Source organism: Aulonocara sp. 'chitande type north' Nkhata Bay, linkage group LG16, assembly GCF_057382095.1.
Source record: "Aulonocara sp. 'chitande type north' Nkhata Bay isolate Kocher_YH1m ecotype deep benthic linkage group LG16, A_spYH_male_GT1.1, whole genome shotgun sequence".
NCBI lineage: Eukaryota > Metazoa > Chordata > Actinopteri > Cichliformes > Cichlidae > Aulonocara > Aulonocara sp. 'chitande type north' Nkhata Bay.
The window spans coordinates 34,954,576-34,980,250 of NC_141359.1; the positions used below are offsets into that span (position 1 = coordinate 34,954,576).

The 25,675-nt window shown below is 40.9% G+C and overlaps 1 protein-coding gene across 18 annotated transcripts in view; it reads left to right on the forward strand.

The window, feature by feature from the left end:
- tns1b (tensin 1b) overlaps positions 1–25,675 on the forward strand; it is a 190,554-nt gene that overhangs the window by 28,258 nt on the left and 136,621 nt on the right. For 2 of the 18 annotated variants that reach the window (XM_086267198.1, XM_086267199.1), the window contains exon 1: positions 1,942–2,116. The exons of 14 other annotated variants lie outside the window; for them this stretch is intronic. In XM_086267198.1, the coding sequence (XP_086123324.1) occupies positions 2,015–2,116 (102 nt within the window). In that variant the 5' untranslated portion in view covers positions 1,942–2,014. Of the gene's footprint in view, positions 1–1,941; positions 2,117–9,639; positions 10,041–25,675 lie in introns of those variants that run through there. 2 more of the 18 variants (XM_086267181.1, XM_086267189.1) reach the window with 2 other exon arrangements.

The following is a 25,675-nucleotide window of genomic DNA, read 5'->3' on the forward strand; positions in this document are numbered from 1 at the left end:
TGGGGGGGAAAAGGTAGCTAACTTGCTAATGGATAGTTGAGCTAGGATACTTATCACATAAGTCTTCAAGGGTCCGCGTGAGTCTGAGTGATATACATTTCATCATTAGGTGATGAATTCGAGGGTCCGTGCGGATGTCCACACGCCTGCTGCTCCTGCTAAGAACTTGCTTTAGACCAACAATGCATTCACCCCAGCCAATAGACTTTAAGCCAACTTAAATGGAGTGCATCTGGTACACCTACTGGGCCATCGGGTCAGCAGCAAAGCACAATCAAGGCTTGAACTGATTAGTTAGACTTGGTTAGGTTGGTATTGAACAGTTTCTTTTTTCAGCAGGTTTGATGGAAATCATTTATGTGGGTAAGCTAAATAATTACCTGCTATCAAACTGATAAGAGTCCAACTTAATTATTAAGCTTTACTTAAATACATCTGACAGCTTAACAACAACATTTACTGGTAATTTGCTAAATATTTGCCATGTTTCACTCTCGTTTTTTGCATTCATTTACATGTAAAGTTATCTTGTTCCAATGCGAAATTATTTTGATTGTAAGAAGTGACTCTTAATTTGTACATGTACAAATGTTTGTTGCTTCCTGGGGTTGTTCATTGTAGTGTAAAAAGTTTGCTATTGTGTAAGTGTATTTTTTAGGATAAACTCCTTGAACACGTACAGTCTCATTTACTTAGGGTTATTTTTTGTTAACAATTGGGATTTCTGGACTAAAGTCATACCAGATGGGCACACCAGATATCAAAGTGTAACCATCTTCACATTTTCCAACATCTTTTTGACATTTAAAAAAAAATCTGTGGCAGGCTATGGAAAAGGCTGACTGTAAGAAACCACAGAGCGGGAACAAAAAGCTAAGAATATACCCAAATTGGCCTTAACGGCCTATCTTATGGCCTTTTCACCAAAGAGTCACAGTCTTTCTTTTCTGAGTTCTCTGAGGGGAAGCAATGAAAGTGAGCTGCGGTTGGGAGGTTTTCCAAATAAAGAGCCAACTATTCCATTTTCTGAATTCTTTAAATGGTAAATTGTCTCATGATCAGTGATTAAATTGGGTGAAATTGCAAATTTAATGCAGAGAATTTGGATAATCACAAGCCTCCTTTTGTAATTGCACACACTTTCTTGCTCTTCCTCAAATGTAAAGCAAGTTAGGAGCCATTGATTTCAATTGCCTTCCACTTTATCCAATAAGGAAAGCTAGGCACCCAACTAATCACTCAAGATGCAAACTGGTTCAGAGGCTCCATGCACCATTTATGATTGGTCAGAATCTGCCAGTCTTCATTAAAAAAAAAAAACCCTGAAAGCTCCAAATGCACCAGCATCCTCCGCTGAGTCCAAATACTGCATTCATTTTATTCTTTTTAGGTTCTTTCACTGCAAACCTCAAACATGAAGCGCTTGAATTATCAGCTGGAGCATACCAGCTTTGTAGTATACATCATTATTTAAACTGTGACGACGGACTGCTTGTCCACTCAACACATTTCTTATTTATTGTTCTTTCTCTCTTCAAGCCATCCCCCCACTGTTCTACATTAAATTTAAGACCCCCCCTCCTTTTTCCATCACTATAAGTGCCTCATTCTTAACCAGACTGCTCTGCCTGACCCATCCCACCACCGCCCACTTCTGAGTTCCCCTCTCCTAATCTTTTTCCTCCTCATGCTTTGAATGGCAGATCCTGCAGCATCCACAGAAAGATGGAGGGATGCTGTAGGGATGCTAGACAAGAGAGCGAAGAAGGCATTTACGAGTAATGTGCACTTTATGGGATCTCCAGTTTTTTAAAACACTAGAAAAAGGTACCTTTTCTTGGATTGGATGAAAAGCCATTCTGGGATTCTCTCCAGGTCACACTGCTAGTCTTTGCACCTCTGGACACGGCTCTTGAAGGGCAGGCTAGAGAGGGAGGGGAGACAAAGCAAGGAGATACAGGATACGGTAGAGGACGCGAGGAGGTTTTTGTTTTTTTTGTTTTTCCACGAGAGAATGGGCGGACTAGGCTGGTGTCTCGCCACAGTCTTCAGTTGGGCAAAATTTTTCTTCTATTGCATCTTTCCTTTCTGGAAGCCAGGGAAAAGCAAAAACAAGGTACAGCTGGTATTTTAGATGTATTTACCTTCAATAAAATATCATTTTGATGTCTTATTTTGTTAATTTAAGAGGCAGGAACCTTTATATTGAAGTTGACCTTTTTTTTTGGTGTCTCTAGCTGCTGCTTATAGCTTAGTGCTGAGGTGGGCTGGGTTAAGACCACACTTTAGTGGTGTAGCAGTGTCACTTTGTCAGTCTGTCAGTTTGGTTCAAAATGAAATGTCTACCTGCTGAAATTCACCTCATGGTTTCAAGAAAGTGCAGGTTAATGATGCTGGTGCCCCTCTTGAATTTCCTCTTGCACCACAGCGAGGTTTACATTTGTGGTTTTGACTGAAATGCTTGGATAGTATTGGAAGGATTATAATATGAACTGAGACAGATATTCCAAAATATTCAAGTCAAGGTATACAGGCTTTAGAAAGCTGCCAGTTTGTCACCTTTACAGTATGTTCAAGGTGGCAGGTTGTGGACCAGGTCATTGCATTATAAAGACAGAGCTGGCATTTCCAACTTTTCAGTGTGCAAGGTCCAATGTAGGAGGGGGCATGTGTAACCCCAGCCACAATCTTTTCATAACCTACGGTAAGTCGTTTTTCTTATTCATTTATTTTATTTTTTATTTTTGTGCCAAACCAAGCAGTTTTTTTTGTGCCTTAACTGCACCAGTTAGGGTTTTTTGTCTTTAACCTAATGTCTAAACATGGCCAGCAGATCAAAGCAAAATAATATTAAAAAAGCAAACACACTGAAAACTAATGTGATGAACATGGCAAAAATCATGCATTCTAAACAATAGTGCATTGTCTTTGTTATTATTATGAGCATGCTTTGCAGGAAGGGAAACTTGCCACAGATTTAGATGCAGCTTTAGCTCATCTATAGAGAACACTGGGTGTGATCGCTGATTAAACTTAATGACTCACAGCCTTTGACCGAAGATGTATGAGAAGTTATTTATTATTCTCGTGATTAAGATCTGCAGTTGCCAAATGACAAAGGAAATTTAATATTTGTGTGATCCTCAGCAGCCTGGCATGGTATGATGAGCTGGAGAGATAAGCGCGTTGGCACAGACACGTCAAAACAGCAGGATATTAGCAGATTGACTTGACATGGCACTTTCTCTGATTGTAGGTCCTGTGTTGATGAATAGAACCATTAATCCTGTAAAAGCAGCCACTGCTTAGTGTGTTAGTTCACACATCCTCATATGAACACAGCCACTTGCTACACTCAGCCCTTTGTTGCATTTGAAACATTCATTTGAATATTGTACTCGCACTGCTTATTTTATTAGTTTTTGATTTATGTGACTTTCTTATTTGACGTCAAAATTATCTGTCAGCCAGTATCTTTAAATTGCGGATGTGCTTATTGGACGATCTGATATCCTCGTGTTGGTGTTGTTCCCTCGTCATCATAAATAATGTTGTTCCAGGTTCAACATTGCAAGTGACCAATCACCTTCTCCTGACGTCATCCGCGACCTCGAAAAAAACAAACGCCTTCAAAAAATCTACTTCAATTGCGAGAAAAGAAACCGCCTCTGTAAGGACAATATGTATAATGCTTACCGTTTATTAAAGAAAAGTATCCTGAAATCCAAAGAATTCAAGTTCCTGGATCGGCGGACAGAAGCGGTTTCTCTTCTCGCAAGTGAAGTAGATTTTTTTTAAGGCGGTATTTTTCAAAGGCAGAAAAGGGGGACGTCACAACAATGTGATTGGTCACTTGCAATGTTGAACCTGGAACAACATTTATTATGATGATGTGGGAACAACACCGACACGAGGATATCAGATCATCCAACCTTATTACGAACAGAATAGATCCTGTAATATATCTTATCTCATTCTGGTCAGAAGTATAAAACGAATTTCTTATCATGACAAGATTTTTTTTTTTTTGTGTGTGTGAATTTGAACAGTTTGTTTGCTGTGCTTGCTACTTATTTCCCCTGGAGGATATTAAAGGCTCTAATAGGAAGATCAGATCCTCATGGCTTTGCTTTGGTTGGTTTCTTTTCATTAATTTGTAATTGCTATTAAAAATCCAAGTCATATACTCTGAAGAGATTGCAAGTATTAGGAATGCAGAGAGAGAGTTGTAGAAATAAGTTTACTGTGCATTTGGGTGAATCTGTGTAGGTGGAGAGGATATTTGGATAACCAATGCTAATGCATTTTATTATTTATGTGATAACTGCTTAAAAAGAGCATTAAATCTGGCCTTAACATTCCCCGACCTCACCACTCACAGGTGAGGTGAATAACGCTGACACCTTTTAGTGGGTGGGACATGTCAGAAAGAAAGTGAACAATTGGTCCTCAAAGCTGATGTGTTAGAAAGTGGAAAAACGAGCAAGTGTTATTTGTTATTAGTATTGCTATGTAATAAGGGACATAACAGATGGAGTCACCTGGGTCATCTATGGCTTTAAAGGGCCTTTTCACTAATGAACCTTAGAGTTTTTTAAAGAATAGGCCTGACCACCCTGAAATGCCTCACATCGTGTACTGCAGCCGTGTTATTGTTGCTTTCATGGGTCGGTGTGTTCTGGTGTTGGGCGGACGGTCCTTCCTCTCAGCAGAAAGAACAGAGGAAAAACGTGCACACACATGTGAGCGTTCTCAAAGGGAGGGCGGCGGGCCTGCATTGTTTGCAACAGATGGGAGTCACAGGGGTGGGTGTGTGTGTGTGTGTGTGTGTGTGTGTGTGTGTGTGTGTGTGTGTGTGCGCGCATGTGTGTGTGTGTGGCCTGCTGGAGTGTGTTCTTCCTCTGTCTGTCAACAAGTGAACTCCCCTTCATGTAGCACGTCAGGACATCGGCCAAGATCACAGAACACACCCCTCTGCTGTTTGCACATTCACTCTCCCTTTATCCGCCTGCTTATCTACTATCTTCATCTATGTGATCACTGACTACAGACCCCTGTTTTTTTTTTTTTTGTTTTTTTTTTTCAGGGGTTTTTTGTTTCTCCCGCCCTCTTTTTCATCCATGTCTGATAGCCTTTGCTTATTTTTTCTTCTTTTATCAGTTCAGTCTTTTTTTCCTTCTGTCTCTTGTTTTGAGCCCGTTGTAACAGGCTGGGCAGCTTTGATCTCACTCAGCTGTTTATCCGTCTTTACGTGGTTCAAGGACAGTGATCCGACAGCAGTTAATCTTCTTAATTGTCTCGCTGTCCACTCTTGGCTCTGGTTTTACAAAAGAAACCGAAATGGTCAAGGTTAAAGATGTACTAAAACAAATTGAGTGATCTGATTAGTCGTAGAAATTTGCCCTTCTTTCCTTTCCTGCATTACAATCCCTCAGTCTCTGTAGTCCCGCTTTATAATTTATCGCCAGGCTACACCAAACAGCCACAACATTAAAACCACTAACAGGTGAAATGAGTAATATAATTCATCCTGTTACAAAAAGCTGCCATTCTTCTGGATGTTACTTTGATATTCAATTCAATTCAATTTTATTTATATAGCGCCAAATCACAACAAAAGTCGCCTCAAGGCGCTTCATAGATACAGAGAAAAACCCAACAATCATATGACCCCCTATGAGCAAGCACTTTGGCGACAGTGGGAAAGAAAAACTCCCTTTTAACAGGAAGAAACCTCCGGCAGAACCAGGCTCAGGGAGGGGCGGGGCCATCTGCTGCGACCGGTTGGGGTGAGAGAAGGAAGACAGGATAAAAGACATGCTGTGGAAGAGAGACAGAGGTTAATAACAGGTATGATTCAATGCAGAGAGGTCTATCTAGGATATCTGTGCAGCACTTCCAGCAGGACAGGGCATCCAGCCACACCGCAAACCTGCTCGTGAACCCGAGCTGACCTGACTTCAAACTTCCCAGATCAAACTGAACATCTGTGGGCTGCACCACAACAAGCCCGATCCACGTAGGGTCCAACCACTGGAAACAAAGCAGTGTCAGATACCCCCAATGACGTCCACACCCCAACAGGTTAGAGCTGTTTTGGTGGCAAAAGGGGAACCTGGACAATAGTTGGGCGTTGGTTTTAATTGTTTTGGCCGATCGCCGTTTGAACAAATACTTGATAAGAAATCAGGGATGCAGTTTGTTCAAAAACCACCAGTGGGTGCTGCTGCTGCACTTAGTTTCTGCTTGATTTTTGGTGGCCTTATAGTGAAATAATGTGACTGGGGTAAAAAAGACTTTGAGTATCTTGTAGAAATTCATTAACTTGATACAGTTTCCTCTGTTACTGTATATAGAAGGCGTTATGACTATAAAAAAATAAATTATGCATCATGCAATGTTACATGAGAGTGTGTTGACAGATAATGTGGAGGATGACTTTATGCAAGAACATAGTGTGCAGTGCTGTGACTGCTTTTATTTCAGCACAGCTAAGCTCTGCTGGACAACTCTTCAGTGCTCTGTCATTCTCTGACAGTTATGATTGGGAAGGTCATTGGATTGATTTCACACATGGGGGGCAAGAAGAAAGAAGTAAACAAACAAAGCTTCCTGTCCTGTCATTTCTCAGATGGTAATCAAGCTGCTGACCATGTGGTCAAAAAGCCAATGTCTTGCCACCTACAGCTCTGCCACAGTATAATTTAAGAGGCTAAGGTAGTAATTTCTATATTTTTTTTTAGAATGTAGAAAAACAGTGGGGTGTTAAATGACGTCCAAAAACAAATTGATTTCCAGCAACATGTCAGCTGTGCTGTCCCATCAACATGTGTGCCAGACAGTGTAAAGTCTCACAGGACTGTTGATGTTCAAGTGCTGAATGTTAAGTTGCAGTTAGTTTGTGTTTGGTCCTTTTTTTTTTTTTTTTTTGGTGCAAGTGTGACAGGATAAGCATTGCTGCTGGAGCTGCGTTTCATTAAAGCAAAGGCTTCTCAATGAGAGATTTGAGATGTCTACTTCTATTAGCTATGAAAAGATACTAAAATATTTTAAATAAATAAATAGAATAAAAAAGCAGGCAAAAACAAGGAGTCTTAATATTTAAATTCTCCACATTTGATGTTTCCCTGGCTTCTTTCTCGTTTTTGACTGGGACCAGCAGTGCAGGGGTTGGCACAATCTCCTTAGACCTAAGGTCCTGGGTTAGAATCTACTAGATGGCTGAAGTTTGTATCCCTGTAATCTGCACAGTCTGATTTACACCTACAGTCCAGAGACATGCATATTGGCTAAATTGATGTTTCTAAATTGGCCGTAGGTGTAAATGTGAGCATGAATAGTTATGTCTCTCTGTGTTAACCCTGTCCATGGTGTACACTGGTTCTTGCCCCCGTGACAGCTGGGATAAACTTCAGCCCCCCCACCCTGAACTGCAAAGGTGGAAGTAGATGTATGTACTGGATGGCAATGAGCGACGAGGGATTATCATAATCCGTGACTTCGCTGGACTGTGTGATGGGGCTTTAGCTGCCTCTAAGTGGCCAAAACTCAATAACACAAAATCTTAATTAAAATGTGTCTAAAACTTACAAACTTTTGAAAACTTTTGAAAACTCTGTGTCATTGGTAATAATTCACTGACCACTAAACCATCCAACTCTAATTAAATGCTATCATTTAATGAATGAAAGCACCATTAACTGAAGCAATTATAAACTCAACTAGGACTCGTGCTGATGACAGGTGGTCCTCTTGAAGAGCAGTTTTTAATCTGAAAGTGTGAATTGAAGCCATGCGTACTATATAACTTCTTGTTGTGTCAGGCTTTGCATCCTTGTGTGTGTCCGTGTGTTTTTCGTTTCGTCTGTAACCTCGTATCCTTTAGCGAATGTCTGTGTAGGTGGTGGCCTGCAAGAAGTACTGGGCCACTAGTCCTCTGTGCCAAAGGGTGAGTATGCATGACTGTTTCTGTGTGTGGGTGGGTTTGTGTATTTACACACCATGTGAGAAAATTGTGAAGATGTGCGCGAGAGGGTGGAGAAGGAAAAGGTGGTTATTGGTGGATGTTTGTGTATATGAATGTGGTGAACTTGATAGTTTAAATGACATGTATTTATGTTTTGAGGAAATTGTGGGCTGGGATTTTTCTGAGTGTTTTTGTTTATCTCTGATGGGAAATGATGGGTTTGAGTGCACACGTGGGTAGGCTCAAGTAGTATGGAGGATTGTGTGTGCGTTTGTGTGTGCGCGCATGTGCATGAAAAACCTGCAGAAAGGGATAAAGAGTCATGGGGCTAACATGGTCATTGATGAGCAGTGAGAACTTAATGAGGCAGCTTTTACTTCCTGGCCCCTGTGTTCTTTCTCCCTTTTGTAAAGTGTGAAGAGGGAGTGGGGTCTGTTTAAAGCCACTTCCTGTCACTAACCAAGCATGTTGTTTTTGTTTTTGTATTTCTGCACACAAGAGATAAAATGTCAGTCAAATTCAATGTACTGATCGAGCACCAAAACTGCAGTTCCTGGAATGACCACCAGAGGCTGTCCCCATAGACTACCATGTTAAAATGACCAACTTTAAAGTAGAAACAAACATGACCCTGAGACTGGTTGGCGCCTCACTCGCAATCGCATATCACTATTTAATCATTTAATGAAATTGGTCATTCCTTCATTCATTATTGCAGTGATGTCTTGTGCCATTTCACACTCCTAGTGTTAGTCAGGTTGCAGCTGATGGTGCGTGGCATAACAAGCAGATACTGTTTTAGAGCAGCGTGATCATGGTTAGGATTGCAAAGAGGCATGTTGTGCTGCTCTGAAAACTTCTTTGCAATTGCTTTGGTTGTGAGCAGGTTGCCATGGGAGCTCTGTAGATTGCATGGAAGACACAGCTTGTCTGCAAGCACTTGCCAACTTGTCGCTGAGGGGTGGCAAAACTGAGAACTGCAATGCAAACTGGAAAGGCAGCCTGCTTGCCTTCAAAGTAAAAGTTTTGTGCCTTATGGCTACAACCAACGTATTTCAAAAGGAGCAACTTTTACTTTGAAGGCAAACTGTCTACCACTTGTAAGTAAGGTTTGCACTTGTTTAGACAAGATGGTATTTTCTATGCAAACCATGAAAGTGGCAACTCAACTTTTTTTTTTCTTATTTACATTTTTAAATTTAAATATTTAGGAAAGCAGGTACCAAAGGAGTTGGTGCAAATTTCCCTTGAGAAAAGACTAGAAAAAATAAATTGCATGTGCCTATTTTTGATTTCCAGAGTGATTGAAAGTTGCATTTTTTGATGTCAGGAGAAATGTCAGTGAAGATTTACCTCAAAGGTAGGTAGGTAAAAGCAGGCGGCGTGGAGTTTATGAAATATTAAAATGGGCTTAATACAGAAATGCACAAGGAAAGCATGCAGGAGAGAGGCGTAGAAGGTGGGAGGGAGGTGAAGTGCCATGGATGCTGTGGGGGGACGAGCAGGGAGGGGTGGGATCAAGGGATGAATGAAATTAAAAGTGGTGAGGCTTAGAGGGCTAAGGAGGGAGGGAGACATGGGATGAGAGAGAGGGAGAGGAGGCGCAAAAGAGATGGATAATAAGTGGACTATACCCCCTCCCCCTTTGCTCCCGTGGAGAGGTAGGGGCAGCCTGACCCCCCTCAGTTAAAAAAACCAAAAAAAAAAAAAACCTTTGTGAACCTTTCCCCGGCAGAGAGAACGGGAGGCAGACCGAGCGCAGAGCAGAGGAGAGGCAGTAAGGATCCAATTTAGAGCAGACACATAGAGGGAAAACAGCAAGCCGGACACTGAGGAAGAGGCAGAAAGAAGAAGCTGTATTTATGTCCTGGATGGTCATGGCTTTGCAGTGCTGGGCTACTCTTCTTCTTCTTGGATTAAACTTAAGGAAGCCCACTGGTCTGTAGCAGCCCCAGCAGCAGCCCCAGCAGCAGCATCACTCCTGTCCGTCACCATGCCGTCTGTCTCTCTCAGCTTGCCCACAGCTCTGGCTGGACCTGCACGCACTTGGGTCTGCCTGTCTTGCATGTTCTGGGTGAGAAAAGTTTCCAGTCAGATATTTTTAGGAGTTCACAGGATGTCTGACAGCAGAAATTTTAGCACAATTTCTCTGCAGCTCTAATATGTCAGAGTGAAATCATGTGTATAAGTCAGTAGGGCTGACTCACGTGGGACATAGTGTGACGATGCAGTGGGCATGATATTTTCTGTAAAAAAAGGTTTATGCTTCAGATTATTTGGGAGCCCTGCTCAGGGGATCTATTGGGTGGTCTGCTTTCGGGGGTTGGGTGGAGGGTTGGGACCCCGGCTGTGGGGGGCCTTGGCACGGTGACACATTTGAATGTGGGAGATATTATGAAGGAGAACGGGAGGGCGTGCAAACGCGAGACAAACCTCTGCACTGTCTGTTTCGTTTCAGTAACATGTTCTTGTGTTTTCTTTGCTCCGTGTGCACGCTGAAAACTTTTCTGCTCCGACTTTGAGTTGAATTAAATGCTCTCCTTACTCACCCATTCCCACTCCCTCACTCCCCCTTAGTCCCGCTCTGTTTCGCACTAGGTGGTTGGGACACACAGCTATTTTTTGCTTTCTCTTGTATAATTCAATCTGCCGCGCATTCCCGCTCACAGTGAGGGGTTGTTTGTGCACTTGTGTGCCCTCTGGTCAGTGTTTGTGCGTGTGTGAGTGTCCATCCTAAATGTGCTGTGACTACGGTCTCGACATGTCTTAAAACACTGTGAGTGCTTTTCCTAATTTGTGCTGATATGAAAGAACATTCCTGTCTCAAATATACGACATTGCTTGCTGCTCTCCACGTTTTTTTTTTTTCAGCTGAATAGAGGATGAAAGAGGAGACTGGTTTGAATAGACCATTGAGATCCATCCTTCCCCATTCTGCAGTGGTCCTTTGGGACATGACTGCACACCACTGGCAGAGCTGCAGCTCTTGGCGTGAGGACTGGATAATCTTACAGAGCTCTTCATCAGTTAATTACCATTCTTTCTTTTGAGGAGCGGGGGGCGAGGTGAAGGGGGGGGGTTGTAAAAGAATCTCAATGCCCCCCAGCTAAGCTCTGGGTCACTGATTGACTGCATCAGAGCGGTGTATGACAAAGCGAGCTCACTTAAGGGGGCGGGATTCAGTGTTAATAGCAGATCTTTGTTTGGTGCTAAAATGGCCCTAATTTGGGCACACCTTATTCCAGCAGCCTGGTGTTGTGGGTTATACGAGCTTTGCACCCTTCTGACCTGTTTGCTGGACAGACTAATCCTTTATCAAGTTTTTTTTTTTTTTTTTTATGCTGAAAGAGAAGGTGTCTGTGCATGATCATTTCTGAAATTTCCTAAAACGGACAGTGCCACTTTAAGGCCAGATCGATCTGAAGAAATGCTGAGGAGAGAAAAGAGCTGAATATTAAGCTCCAATCACTTTGCTCTTCCTGAAGTGACTGAAAATGTGTAGCTTTCGCCCCTTTCTGTGATGACTTCTGACCTTTTGAAGGATTTCTTAAAGCTATAAACATTTTCATTTAGAAACTTTGTTGAATGAGATATCTTAAAAATGTGTAGCTCTGGAAAACACCCAATGGCAACTTCCAGGGCTGAAATATAAACCCGTTATCCAGTCTGTGTAGCTTCCCAGTCATCTAGGTCATGGTCATTTTAAGCATTTGCAATGAAGGTAGCTGGACTTCTTTTTGGTTCATGAAGACCTGAAGAATTGTGAAGTTTCATCTCATTTAAGAAGCATCTTCAGTTCCAGCTACAGAGTTATTAAAACCCCTTGAAGGGTTAAATGCCTGGGACTCTCCATCAGTATTTAGAACTGAAGAAGCCTCTCAGATGACACGTGAAACGTCTTCCTGAAGTCGAGCTCCCTTCATTGCAAGTGCTTAATAATAAGCAGCAGTTCCTCTAGTGTCAACTTGATGTTCGCTTGAAAGAGCGAGTCAGCCCTGATATTAAAATTCCAAACTTTAAACCACAAAGAAATATGTTTAAAAGGCTGTTTTCATCTCTAAACCTAATTGTGGCTTTTATGCCAGCTGTAAAGGTTGTAAAGTTTTATATAATTGATCTATTTAAATTAAATTAAGGCTTAAATCTCATCATTTAGGGGCATTGGCACTTTAAGGGATTGTGGGTGCCAACAAAGCCACTATAGATGCTGTTTACTAATTTAAAGGGCTGGCATCTGTGCAGCACTATCAAAATACGCATAACAGCTGATCTCTGGGCTACTTTCGTATTTATGCTGTTGTTGGTTCTTTAGTTTTAACCCCTGTCACAGGGAACATAGAAGTCATCATAGATAAAGAACTTGATTATAGTGAGGGAAAGCGAGTGTTAAAAACAGTAAAATCTGTCCACTGCAACCATTTTCCCCACTGAGCTTATCTTCATGCTCCTATCTCTGCTTTTGCTGACTTTTCTGTTTAATTAACTCTTCAACAAATCAGCATTCTGCCAGTCAACGTTGGGCTTTGCACTAACTCTTGGTGAACCAAAAGCAAGCACGTCTGGACTGGGCTGGTTGCATACCCAAAATCTTTGACTCTGCCAAAGACGTGAGGAGACACAAATGTCTTAACATAAATTAGGCCATCTTGGTTTTAACAAAACCAAGATGGGGAGGGTGACAGTGCTAAACTTGAGTTGACAAACAGACAGGAGGCGTCATGGTGGCTTTTTTCAGCCTATGATTTACTCAAATTTGTCTTTAAGGAATGTGTTTTACATTGCAAAGACGAGGCGACCCATTGCCACAAATCTCTTTTCCAAGATTAAACATAAAAACAGAAAAGGGACTGTCCATTTGATGATGAAGTCTGCATACTGTAGACGTCCTCCTTGAACAGATGGGAAAGTGAGTACAGCTGCAAAAGCTGTTATGAAGAGACTGGTCTGTAGAATAGAATGATACAAAGTGGGAGACTGGGCACCTGACAGCGAGTAAGTTCAGCTTCAGGAAACAGACTGGCTTCTGGAACTAGACGAGATCTGTTCCTTAGCCTCCAATGGGGAGGGCTTCCTCTTGTCAGAGCAGGATAAAGGAAGATTTTTCCAGCATGGAAGCTGAAAGAAATGCTTAGAGAAATATAGGAAACGGCAGGAGCGACTTGAAGGACGCAGGAAATGAATAGAAGATGCTGCGGGCGAAACGGGAGGGCAAAGTATTTACGGATGATGAGAAAGGCCTTGAAAGAAGACCTTCAGTAGAGTGCTGACCCTCCGCCAGACACTTTGAATAATTAATGAATGCCAAAAAGGGTTTTAGGGATTTTTTTCAATTTTTTTTTTTAATCAGGTTTCTCTGTAGGGGCCTGGAAAAGCAATGAAATGCCCTTTACCAGCCCACAGCCTATAAAGTTTAAAAGCCATGCAAATCCTGTTGACATTCAGGAGCAGTAGGTTATTAACACACCCACTTACTTTGGCCTTTAGACCAAACAGGCAAGTTGATAGGATATGTGCCGGAGTGTCGGTAGCAGTGACCAGGTGCCTCTGATCTAACTATAACCACAGTCTCACATATTGGCCTCACACTTCTGTCGGAGCAAATATTGACGTCGGCTGAACCTTCACAGTTTCGAGGGATCAAAGAACTCCTCCGGATGATCGATATCCATTAACGTACAGACGCTGTAGTGTCAGAGTTGGGTCTCAAAAGGATCGTTCTGGGAATTTGTGTCATCTGAAGAATGTTAGGTTGGTGGTCTTTAGTTGTCTTGACTTGAAAATCAAAACATGCTGCAAGCCTGTTGTTACTACTCCAGCCTCCATGCCTTTATGCAAGTTGCATGGTCTCATGGTAGTGCCCATTTGTGTAGTCCTTGACTATGCAGACAGAGGGATTTTGGGAGTTCTACAAATGCATGCAGTCTTCCAAAAAGCCATCACAATTATGTATTAATCGAAAGCTGAGTTGTTGAAAAGTTGGCTCTAACGGGAAAGGAAGCCACTTACCGAAAAAAAGATTAAATGGCAATAAAACATAGATAAGAAGCCCAAAAACTTCACAGCTGCAACACATAGAAGTGGGTTAGCATATCTCTGTGTAGTACCTACTGTCATCCTGGATGTTGTCTACTTTTGGCCGTTTTCCGACACGCTCTCTGAGCTCATCTCCTTTTCCACTCTCCCTTTTCTGTCTCTCTCTGTTCGTAGTTAGCTTCTGCCTCAATCCCATTGCCTAAGATTACCTGGGGAAAAGTGCTCCGCATGTGTGGCCCCCTTTGAAATACATCACCACTCCTAACCGTAACATCTGCGTTTATGTTACCCCAAATATTTTTTCTCTCCCTTGAGTGAGTTTGCCTCACAGTTACATTCTGGGTTTGATGCTGACCCACTTGTTGACATGTTGGGGAGTTTTGTCATCTTTATCTTTGTGTGGCTTCTTCTCACGGTCGTGACTTAGATGAAAAATCATGAACAACAAAAAGGGACGTTTAACTCTTGCTCATTGATTTACAAGAGATGTTGAGCTTTGTGTAATACCCCCACCCGCCCCTTTTGGTCCTGAGGGACCCCCTCAGCTTTGTCTATGCTTCACTGGGCGCATTGGTCCTAAACCTCCCATGGTATTCTGGTTTTCTGTGACAGGAAGTTTGGAATTCAGAAACGTAATTAGATTGCCTCATTTTACTCTACCTAATCCAGGGATACTGGCTGCTAGACTGCTGTAAAGTTAGTTTATCTACATTTTCATTGGTGACATTAGACACCATGCTCATTAAACATTTGTGTCCACTTTAGTAGAAATATTACTTTCTCTGAAGAGCTTAACCCACCTGGCCTCTTAGAAAGTTTAATACTTGTCCTTTAAACCTCTGCTTATCCCAAAGTCATGTCTATCACATGGTTTGTTTGAGTCTGGCGAATCCATGACTTTTTGCTTTTGTTACTTTATGATTAAAATGACCTTTAACCAAATATACTGGAGTCTTTGGCTTGTTTCATGGATTTTATCTTAGTTTTTGACTGTTAAGAAACACTTTGTTATATTTTTTTAGGTACCATCTTGTTTAAATAAAGTATATTCTTCACTCTTCCTCAACAACAGCTTTCTACCTTTTGTCTCCCTCTCTGGATTCTGCTTTTGTGCTAGACAATAATTTAATACAGGTGACCTCACTCAAGGAAATGCCTTAGACTTTGAGAACAAGGAGGGTCAAAGGTGAACATTTGAGAAGTAGAACAACAATGTGGACTGGCTGTAGAGTATGCTCTTGAGTGTGTGTAGGTGTTTGAACCTGGTAATAATTAAGGCAGCTAACAGGAAGCGCACTGTGGTACCTGGGGCCACGTTTATTGCAAAACTAATCTGCAATTTTGTAATGCAGTCACCAGTGATGTACAGATTTTAACATATTAAAGCTGTACCTGCGCCAGAAAAGAAGTATAGAAACAAACATTTGTAGAGGTTTAAGCTAGAAATTTAGGTCAGTTGATCATCAGCAGTTCAGTGGATTCATGTAACGCTATTTTAGGTTTTTCTGTTTACATTAATCAGATTAAGGTACAACTATAGCCAAGTATTCCTTGTTGCTGCTGACTGGTAAATCTGTTGTGGATTTTCACCTCTGTTCTCTGATTATTAGAGGCTCATGCTTTCATTGTTGGGCTTTAGTTTGACTTCACAAACATTTTCTTTGGAGGAGATGAAAAAGAAGAAGCAGGGGAAAAAAGTGATCACTTGATTATGATTGGATTATGAAGAAAAAACAAACTCTGGTATTCTGATGTATTTCCATCTCACTACTTACCTGAACTTTAAACATTACAGTACATCTCATTTAAGAATTGTTACACCCTTGCTAATTAAAGAGACGTACATTCGAACCCTTTCTGCTCACAGTAGGAAGGTGATTGAGAGAAAAATGTCAAAGAAGATTCAAACGTTTACTGTGTTGTTTATCGACCCCGTGTTTAGTGCTGAAAGTCACCTTATATGGATATGCTTCATATCTCATGTGTGCAGTAGACTAATTGCAAGCCAAAACATTCCTTACATGTACACGTAGACTCGAATTTTCAAGCGTCTTCAGTGCCAGAGCACAACTTAGCAGCCAAGTTAAACTTCTGTAATTTTTTAAAAAATACAGCAACAAAGCACAAACACGGTTTAAAGCCAGGAAACATGTCACCTTTTTTAATCTGATTCCAGAAATCGAGCACATTTGTTTGAGAGCCTGACATCATGATAAAGCACTCTGTGGAGATTAAGAGAAAGGACGAGGAGCTTTCTCCTTAACGCTGGGCTTTACTTCTCCCGTTTACTAGCCGTCCACTTGCTTGATTTGTCCCAATGAGAGTCACAGAGCTTCTTAATGCCATGATAACCTACTACTTTGGACTTGATCTAAGACCTCCTGTGGTTACCTGTGCATTCAAGAGTGAGGCCAAACAACGCTCATTGGAAGCGGCGCTGACAGCATCATGCTGCGCTGCCCGTGCATTTATCCAAAAGGGATCGGGGGAGCTTCGAGATTCTTTAATTATTTGAATTCATGCTCAGGTGGTTGGCTTGGTTTAGTTTTGCTGGTGCCATGAATAATTTTCTGCACTTTTTAGATTTTCTTTATATTTTTTGTATTTTTAGATAAGATTTAGGTTGGGAAAAGCAGAAGAAGCTCTCATCAGGAAATAATAAGATCTAATCATAAGAACAAAGTCCCCCAAAACATGTCATCCCCATTCTTCCTTCATCTGGGGTTATGGTTTTAGTTTCACTCGTCCCATCCAAGAGCGTCTGCCTCTGCCAACCCAGCACGATATGGAGCTCATGCTGTTTCCCTCAGCAGTTTCCTCCTATGATGAACTTTGGCTGTCTTTGATTAAACCCATTTTTATCCTTCTGAATCTAAACCTTTGGCAGGCACTGTCTGCTTTTTTATTTGGAGCTTGTAGCTCTCTATGTTCCGCATGTATAATTTATTTTCATACGCTGCTATATGACAACGCTGCGAGGGAAAGTTCAGAATGTTCAACTGTTTTCTTTAGACAAAGTTTATCTCAGGCGATTTTGAGATTTTCTGTAAAAACAAATGAAGCTGAAATCTTATCAATTGCTTAATACGGATTTGCTGTAACATTTCGAAACAGATACCTGAGTCCAAGCCAGGAAACGATACTGTAATTGTGTTACAGCAGTAATAAAGAATTTCTTTTGAGGTTGCAGACAAAAGAAAAGAGCAGCTCTTTAAAGTTGAATAAGTAAAAACAAGAATAAGCAAAGTGGGATCAACAGATTGACAATTAATGCGTTTCCTGTTACATGATTAAATTGATGAGTATCCAACATTTTCTGTTTGATAAATAAAGTTTTTGTTTTTAAATTATCTCATTAGTATGAAAAAAGTATCACAGCCACCGATTATAGTTTGTTTTGCATCTATAATATCATTTTAGATGTCATCTGCAGCTCTTTCTAGGACCTAACTGATTTCAATGTAAAAATGCAAATGTGCAATGTGATTGGATTGAACCTGGTAAAGCCCTTGTGTGGTTTATAATGAACCTCATCAAGGTTGAAACATCACGGTTATAACATAAGAGAGCTGACAGACCTATTGTGTTGCCGATATGGGGTTAATCACACACACTAATGTTAATTTGATATGATGTTCCAAAACCATTTTAACATGCTAACATTTGCTAACTGGCAATAAACAAACTTATAGAACAGCTGTGATCTGAAATTAGACCTGACTGTAGCAGAGTGTCTAAGGGATCAGTGAAGATGGTTAAACTCCAGTGTGATGCCAATACTCTGGCCACTGTAGGAACTAGTGGGTTGTGTTATGGCGGTCTGCACCTGGTGCATGTGTTTTACCACACTATCTTGCCCTACAACACGTTTTTCTTTTCTTTTTTTTTAAGGTTGGAATAGGTGGAGAAAAAGTACCTAATCTAAGTTACGTACTCCTGAGTGACACTGAATAACTGCTAGGCTGGTTGCTGATTGGTCAAACTTGAATCAAATACCTTTACAAAAAAAATTATTAGAATTTTTTAAAATTCAGCAACCTAGTGGAAGCAAGAGGAAGAATAGTACGCTGCTCCTCTTAAAGAAAGCTATCAGCAATGTAAAATTAGATATAAAAACTAAAAACAGATAACACGGCAGCACCTCCCTGCATACTTTCTGTCTACTTGCACCATCAGTACTGACGTCATGGTTGAAGCTGTTGCAGAAATATTTCATTACCGCGTGTGTCTATTTGTTTCTACATTGCAATAGAGACAGATGCTAAAAGGGTTAGTTAGGGTGCATGCGTCCTAACTAGCTCCTAACCCCCCCCCCCCCCCCCCCCCCCCCCCCAAAAAAGAAAAAAGTTCATACAACCTTGCACTTGATATGGGTTGAATCTAATGAGCACGTAGACTATGTTTTTACCACATTTACACACACACGCTGGAAAAGTGTTGACCTAACTGCAGTTTAAAATCCAGGATCGTGCTTTGATCTCAAAGGATAAACTTGAAACTTTGGCAAACATTTGTCCACGGACTCACAGCTGTGACTTTCTTCACTAAAGTTGCCTTAGACTCATGTGGTAACTTCCAGCAACACTTTCACCTCATCTTCGGTCCAACCACAGAAATCTCTATCTACCTGTGCAGTGTTTTCCGAAAACAAACCAGCCTTCTCGATCCTGTTTGCATAAAGAACACACACATGCATGTTGTCTGTGAAAAGGGAGGTTAATATGTATTTAGTGGGTTGCAGATAGAGATTATTTCTGAAAATGGAGGTTAAATGGATGTAGACTAAGCCTCGAGGGCCGGTGTCCTGCAGGTTTTAGATGTATCCTTGATTCATCACAGCTGATTTAAATGGCTACATTGAACTAAAATGAACGAATCATTTGATCCAGGTGTTTAGACCCAGGGTGATATCTAAAACCTGCACGACACCGGCCCTCGAGGCCTGCCGTTGGCCGAGCCTGTCATAGGGGATTGTCAATGAAGAACCTTGAGATACTGGTTGGTGTGGTGTTCTGCGTTAAAATTCAGGACCTAACATAAAAAGTCACAGATTGTGTCTTTGTTGTGTTTCGGTAGGAGGGCTGACCACCTCTATTGTTCCCCTACCTTTCTCCATTGCTTCCTATGCTACTCACAAAGTTGAATGAGTACCAGATTGTGACAACGTAGAAAAGATGACTGCTGTGCGTTATTCTAATGCTCTGTGAAAAAGAAGGGATTTTTCCCCCCCCTCTCTTTACTTCTGGATGACTGAGTAATTTCCTCCTTGAGATCCACCTCACTGAAATGAAATGCCTGTAGAGTCAGAGGAAGTAAAGTGGAGGAAAGAGAGACTGGACTGGAATGCCTGGGGTGCATTTTTCCCCCCTAAATGAAAAGCAGGTGACTGTTCATTGTAAGACTATTTGGTTAGTGGGAACCAGAGAGCGGAAGGAAAGCTTTGGGGGAGCTCTCTTCTTTCTGGTATTTAGCTGTGAATTGTTGCTCACTGCACTTGTTCTGTAGTGGGCTGCTGACAATTAGGGGATTCAGAGAAACTCCCTTCTTCAACTGCTGAATGTATTGTAACATGCCAGTCAGAGCAAGGCAGTTAATTGGAGCCAGGCTTGTTTTATGTGCTCTCACTTTCTCCTCGAGAGTTGACCAAGAAGTCATTACAAAGCTATCTGGATGAGCTTTGTGGAAATATTTTGTAAAGTTACTGTTCTGTCATTTAGCCTATGAAAATATCAACAATGCGCTGGTGGTAACAGAAAATTAAGCCTCTGGTTGGCATGCAGCTTGAGGCTGGAAGTGTTTTTCTGTCTGACTGAAGCTGAATAATAGTCATAACAAATTAGTTTTGTTGAGGTTCAGTTAAAGACAGAATAACACTGCTACAAACAAGGCCCGTGCACATAATTGCTACCGGTAATTGGCATCGCATGTGAAAGGAGTCAAAGGCTAAACAGAAATGTGAGAATCAGCTGAAAATGGTGTTGTAGGAGTTTGTGAAAGGAAGAAGAACACTCACTGTTGTTGTGTAAGCTCATGTTTCTCATTCTCCTAACATCATCCTTACTGTTTTGTGCATGCTAATAGGTTAGATGCATCTGCGTTAATTCAGTTGATTGCCTGTTTTTTTTTTAAATATCCCTTAAAAATTGCCCAGAAGTTAAAATGTTCTTTTTTGTCTTTTTTGTCTAAACAGCAGCCTAAAAGTATTCAGCTTTGTTTGCTAGATATAAACAATAATCAGCAAATTTTGACATTCATAAGACTAGAAATTGTGAACTTATTGCTGTTGTTATTTTTTATACAAAAACTTACAAGGCAAATCCGATAGACCTTTTGGTGGCAGTACCACAAAGAGTTGCAGGATGGGCGACGCAGTCGTAATACTTGATGCCTGACGTATTTTGTATGCAAAACAATATCTGGATAATCTAGAGCTGTTTTAGATACAAGTCATGCTGAAAGATGAGGTGTAAATTGAGCTGTTTTGACACCGTTGCCAAAGGCGTGTGTATGTTTGCACAGGGGTGGCCAAACTTTTGCATGCAACTGTCAACTCTGCCTTTAAGAATCAAAGTCTTCAGTGTTATATTGTGTTGGATCATTTAAAGACATGTTAAGCTCTTCTTTATTTTCTATCAAATCTACTGTTACCATGGAGAATGTTCATATTAGATAATAATGAGGTCAGAGTAGATGCAACTAATCCCTGGGAGACTAAGCACAGGCCTTGTTAGGCAAAATGCTCTGTTTCAGGCAATTTTTTTTTCTACTTTTGCATCACAGCTTGAGTTGAGCCCCTCCCACCTACTCTTCAAGCGGTTTGCAAGTGGCAGCCAATCCAGAGAAAGTGGACTTAAAACTAGATAAACTAATATGGCTCGTTTCAAACTGAGGGCCTCCACCAAAGCCCGGTGTGGGATAAATGAGGATTATTTTCAACTGTGACTCTAGCAGAGCTACTCGAGTCCATGATTACATAAGTCCTGGAGATGTTAGAGCTGTAGCATTGACATATTTGAACAGGTTTATACAGGCCGTTAAGCATCAGATTACTGGTAACATTAGCGGTCTTGCCTCATTAGTTCAAAGACAGCAATTATCTGTATCTTTCATCACTGGTTAAGAGGGAGCATTATAAAGTTTAGCACCACTTTACAGGTAGCATTTGCATCTTTCAGTAACTTGTCCTTTGATTTCTCAACTGAAGTTTAAGTGCTGTTTAAATTATTCGGGGGGGTTTGGCAAAGCTGGAATTTTTTAATGACCCCCATTTTAAACCCACTGTTATAGTCATGCCTCATTCTGATAGGCTGTACAGTTTAGGTACCATTGAAAATGATCTAATATACTTTGTGAAGTTTGTAAAGTTTCCAAGGAGAGAGACTCTGTTTTTTTTTTTATTATACCCCCCCCCCCCCCCCCCCCCCCCCCCCCAACTATTTGAGTTGTTTATAGTCACATGATATCATGAGTTTAGATGGAAAGAGAATAGAGGTTACGATTGTTTTGGATTTTTAGCTGGTGATGGGGAAAGACTTGAATCGATGAAGGTAGTGCGTGGAGGAAAGAGGTCAGGTTGTGGGGAAGAGGAGATAGGTTAGAGGTCAGTTGTCCTTTGCCAGCTGAAATGAAGAATAGCAGCCTTTTGTGAAAGGGGACCGTCCTCTGGAGGATGGGAGGGGGGGTCGTCACAAAAGTAGAAAAAGCTTTTGAGAAATCTTTCAGAAATTCTGTTTGCAGTCATCTGAAATTAGTTTTGCTTGCACACTCATTGAGTCAGTGAGCGTTACATGTGTATACACAAAAACACAGATGGAGACATGCAGTGATCACTCCAATGCATCTTGTTAAAATGTCTATCCATGCATATGGTGTCCCATATGAGAGATTGTAGTGTGCTAGCTGGCTCATTAACCCAGCTGACTGCAGAGGTCTCGGTTAGTCTTCTGGCCTCAGCGGGAAGAACAATAGTGTTCGATTGGTGGGGGTCAATAATGAAGCACTATACTGTGTGTATATGCTATTCACTGCCTCCATTCACGCTGTAGGAAATCGACACAGAAGGGGAGGACGGACGGCTGGTGCTTGTCCGTCTCTTCTGTTGTGGCGGCTTCTTTCTCACCTCTTCTCACTACAGCTGAAAAATCACAAAACACTTACTTTTTTTCTGCATGAAACCTGGTGAAAAGTTCTATTTTCTTATCAATATGAAGACAAAATGTCTTTGTTTTGTTTTGTTTTTTTGTTTGGTTGGGTTCTTTTTGGTCATGGGGAGTGGTGTCATTGTTAGTTTCTAGGACCAGTTTAAGTGAAGAATAAGCAATTACTGTGGACTGTTCCAGCAACACTTGTTAGGTCAGGAATTTCAGGGTAAGATAGTAGGGCAATAGTAGTAGCTACATCTTTTGTTTCTTGACATTTTAAATTCGGATGCTGTGCCAGCAAATGGTGGTTTTGGAGAAATGTTACACCCCAGCCGTCTAGCCAGCTGTAACTGATGTAACAGATGTAACTTTTTTCCTCTAACACACATAAATTGAATTGTGGTGCACCATATTAATTGCCAGTATCATCGTGTGAATGGGGTCATCTCAGATTCTCTAACTTTTAATTTTTTATCCTCATTTTTTAATGTAATTTTTGTCATGTGATGGCACTTTTCTCTGCTGATTGAGCATTAGCCTACTTATCTTTAGGTGACATCTAGCTAGTTTACTCCTATCTTCTTACTCTTAGCCTTGTTATTTTGTTTTCCATGGATGCCTGGATGCTACACTTGACTGAGCACGTTATCAGGATTATAAAAATATTTTACTCTTTAACTGTCAGTGGTATGTCTGTTTCTTTGTCTTGTTTTTAGGGACAGTGAACATTTGAACCTGGAACTGACTGATATAAAATTAAACTTAAGAAATACATTTTGTTTTTAACTCCCATTGACTGTGATAATGCCTCGTGTGGCCTTCTAGTACAACACTAGCTAATTGTTTTCAGTAAAAGAAAACAATTAGCTAGTCCTGATGATTTTACTGGTGTGCTGAAATAACCATTTTAGCCATATCACACTGAAAGCAAAATTCATAATTACTAAAAAATGGGGCTTTTGTCAGAAAACTACTGTTAGATGCACATGGATTTGAAAAATTTGTATCAGATATTGTAAAGACAGTTTAAAAATAAACTTTAGTTTGCTCACACATTCCCACTTCATGTCTTTGATCCTTTAATATTTTGTGTTGTGTGTATGGTATACGGGTTTTTTTTATTGTCTGTTTATTATTAAAAGGAACCAAATTTTGTTTGCAATTCTATTTTTATTTTTTTATTTTTTTTATATTTTGTTTTTAAACTTACTTTACTCTTACAGCTTTTACAGCTGATAGACTGAATTGAGCAGTACGGCCAAGTGTCAGAGGCGTTTGTACCCATACAAACATGGTTCTGTGTGTATATGAGGTAATGCATCAAGTGCCAGTGTAATCAGAGGGGAAATCAGTGTGTGTACATACGTAGGTCTCTGCATGAGTCACATGTGGGAAGCAGTCGAGGGAATAGTTTTGAATTCTAAACTTGAGGAGAAAAACAGCCTCTTGGTTACCTTATTCAGCTGGAATGTCTGTCGCCAAGCAGAGTCTGGAAGGGTTTATCTCCATACTATAACATTACCTAATACATGCTGAAGCTGTATGAACAGTATGATTCTAAAACTTTATATCCATTGCAAGAAAAACAGTGCTATCTGAAATCTAAAACTCAGCCTTGGACAAATGTGTTTCAGATGTTTTTAAAAAAGAAAATCTCAAATTTGAGTTTAATTTTTCTGCCATTAATCAAATTATGGCGGTTTTTCGCTACGTGACGAGATCATGTTTCTGTAATTGTGCATTTTGAGTTCTTGGACAACACTGTTTCCCCTGCCATTGCCTTTGGGAGGTACCCCCATGCCCCCAGTTTGACCCATAATCCTCCCATGAGGAGAACAAAAAACAAAATGATGAATAAAATTGCCCATCATTTAATGTCTACTTGTAGTAGTCGATTAAATAAACACAGTTTTGTGTTTTAGATTGTAGTTACCAGTGTTCTAATATATGTATACACAAGACATTTGATATGAGGACACAATGCATGGAGGATCTGCTGTGGAGGAATGGCTGAGTGCAGCCTGCAGCTGTGCAGAGGTTTTTGGTTGTAGCTGCCTCTGATGGACACCTTGAGCCAGCGTAGCAGATATATTGTGACTAAATGCTGGCCAAACAAGTGGTGGCAATGATGATAATACTGTCCACACACTGGTTTTTGTGTTCTGAAGCCACTAGCTTGAAAATGTAATAATTCATTAGTGTTCATCACACAAATAACTAATCCTATCACTGGCAAAATATATCAACCAGAACTACAAACTAATCAGAAACCACTACGTCCACTACATGTAAACGTAAGCAAACAGTTGTTAAAATGCATCATTTGAAAATGATGAACTCGACCACAAGTGTGTTTTATCCCTCCAGCACAATGTTGTCAAGACTCTTTACAGGCAATGTGTCAGTTTAGCGATCAAGAAAATCCAAATCTGTAAAGTGAAAAAAAGAAAAAAGAATTTTTGTGAAGGAACAGAAAAAAGTAAAACTTAAAGATTTAATGTCATGACTTAACAAGAAATGCCTCTGGACTGATGTGGGTGTTACTGACAGTGCAATCAATGCCCCCCAAAACAAAGAGGAACGATGACAAAACCAAAGATTGGGCTTTAATATCTGCAGTCTAAAAAACAATGTGCATCAGGCTAGAATCTTGCAAAAGTGGTGGATGTAAAACTTCTGCTGCTGATGGCTGGACAGCTGGTACTGGTGAAAGCATGAGCAGCTCTCATGCTGAGCCCCGTCAACCACAACAGTCCAGGGAGCCCAATACAGATAAAAATAACAGATCTTTTAACCTTAAATTTTAACAACACAGTATTGATTAACATCTAAACCTATTGTTCCATTAAAGAGGAAAAAATCTGGTTTAAACTTCTTGATGTCAGCCCTTTTGTTACCGTTCCAGGCTGTGCCTAAAACTAAACTGGGAAAAGTGGAAAGGTAGCAGCTGCTAAGTGAAGACCTTCCTCTTCTTTTTACAACTTTTAGGAATGAAAAGTGTAAAATGAGGGTGGAATTTGTGAGTGATGGTCAGTTATTTCTGCACATATGTGTATGAATGTGTGATGTAGGAGGTCTGTTCATCTGTGTGTACGTATTTGCACATCTTTATGCACGAGAGCGCCTGTTTTGCCCATGCGTGCTAATGAGTGTTAGGCAGGAGATTATGTGTGCGTCTCTAAGGGAACGGGAGTCTGTTCCCAGGAGCTGCAGTGCCTGAGTTGACGAGGGGGGGGTATTTGTACACCCTGACCCCAGCTTTCGGGGGTCCCGGGTGGTTGTCTGAAACCATTTCCTTCCTTTGTGGTCCATTTGAGAGCCTGAAGTGTGACGCAAATGTGAGGGACAGAGTCCATTTGCATGGGCCGCTACAGGTTGAAACAAAAAATGATCAGCTTGGGCTTCATATCCCATGAACGCACTCAGAGGGACGTCTTTAATTCTGCAGATCTGTGCTCCCCACCCCCATAGGTCTCCTCATCATCCTCAGTCGAATCCCCCATATACTCCACCCCGAAACAATAAACAAAGTCTG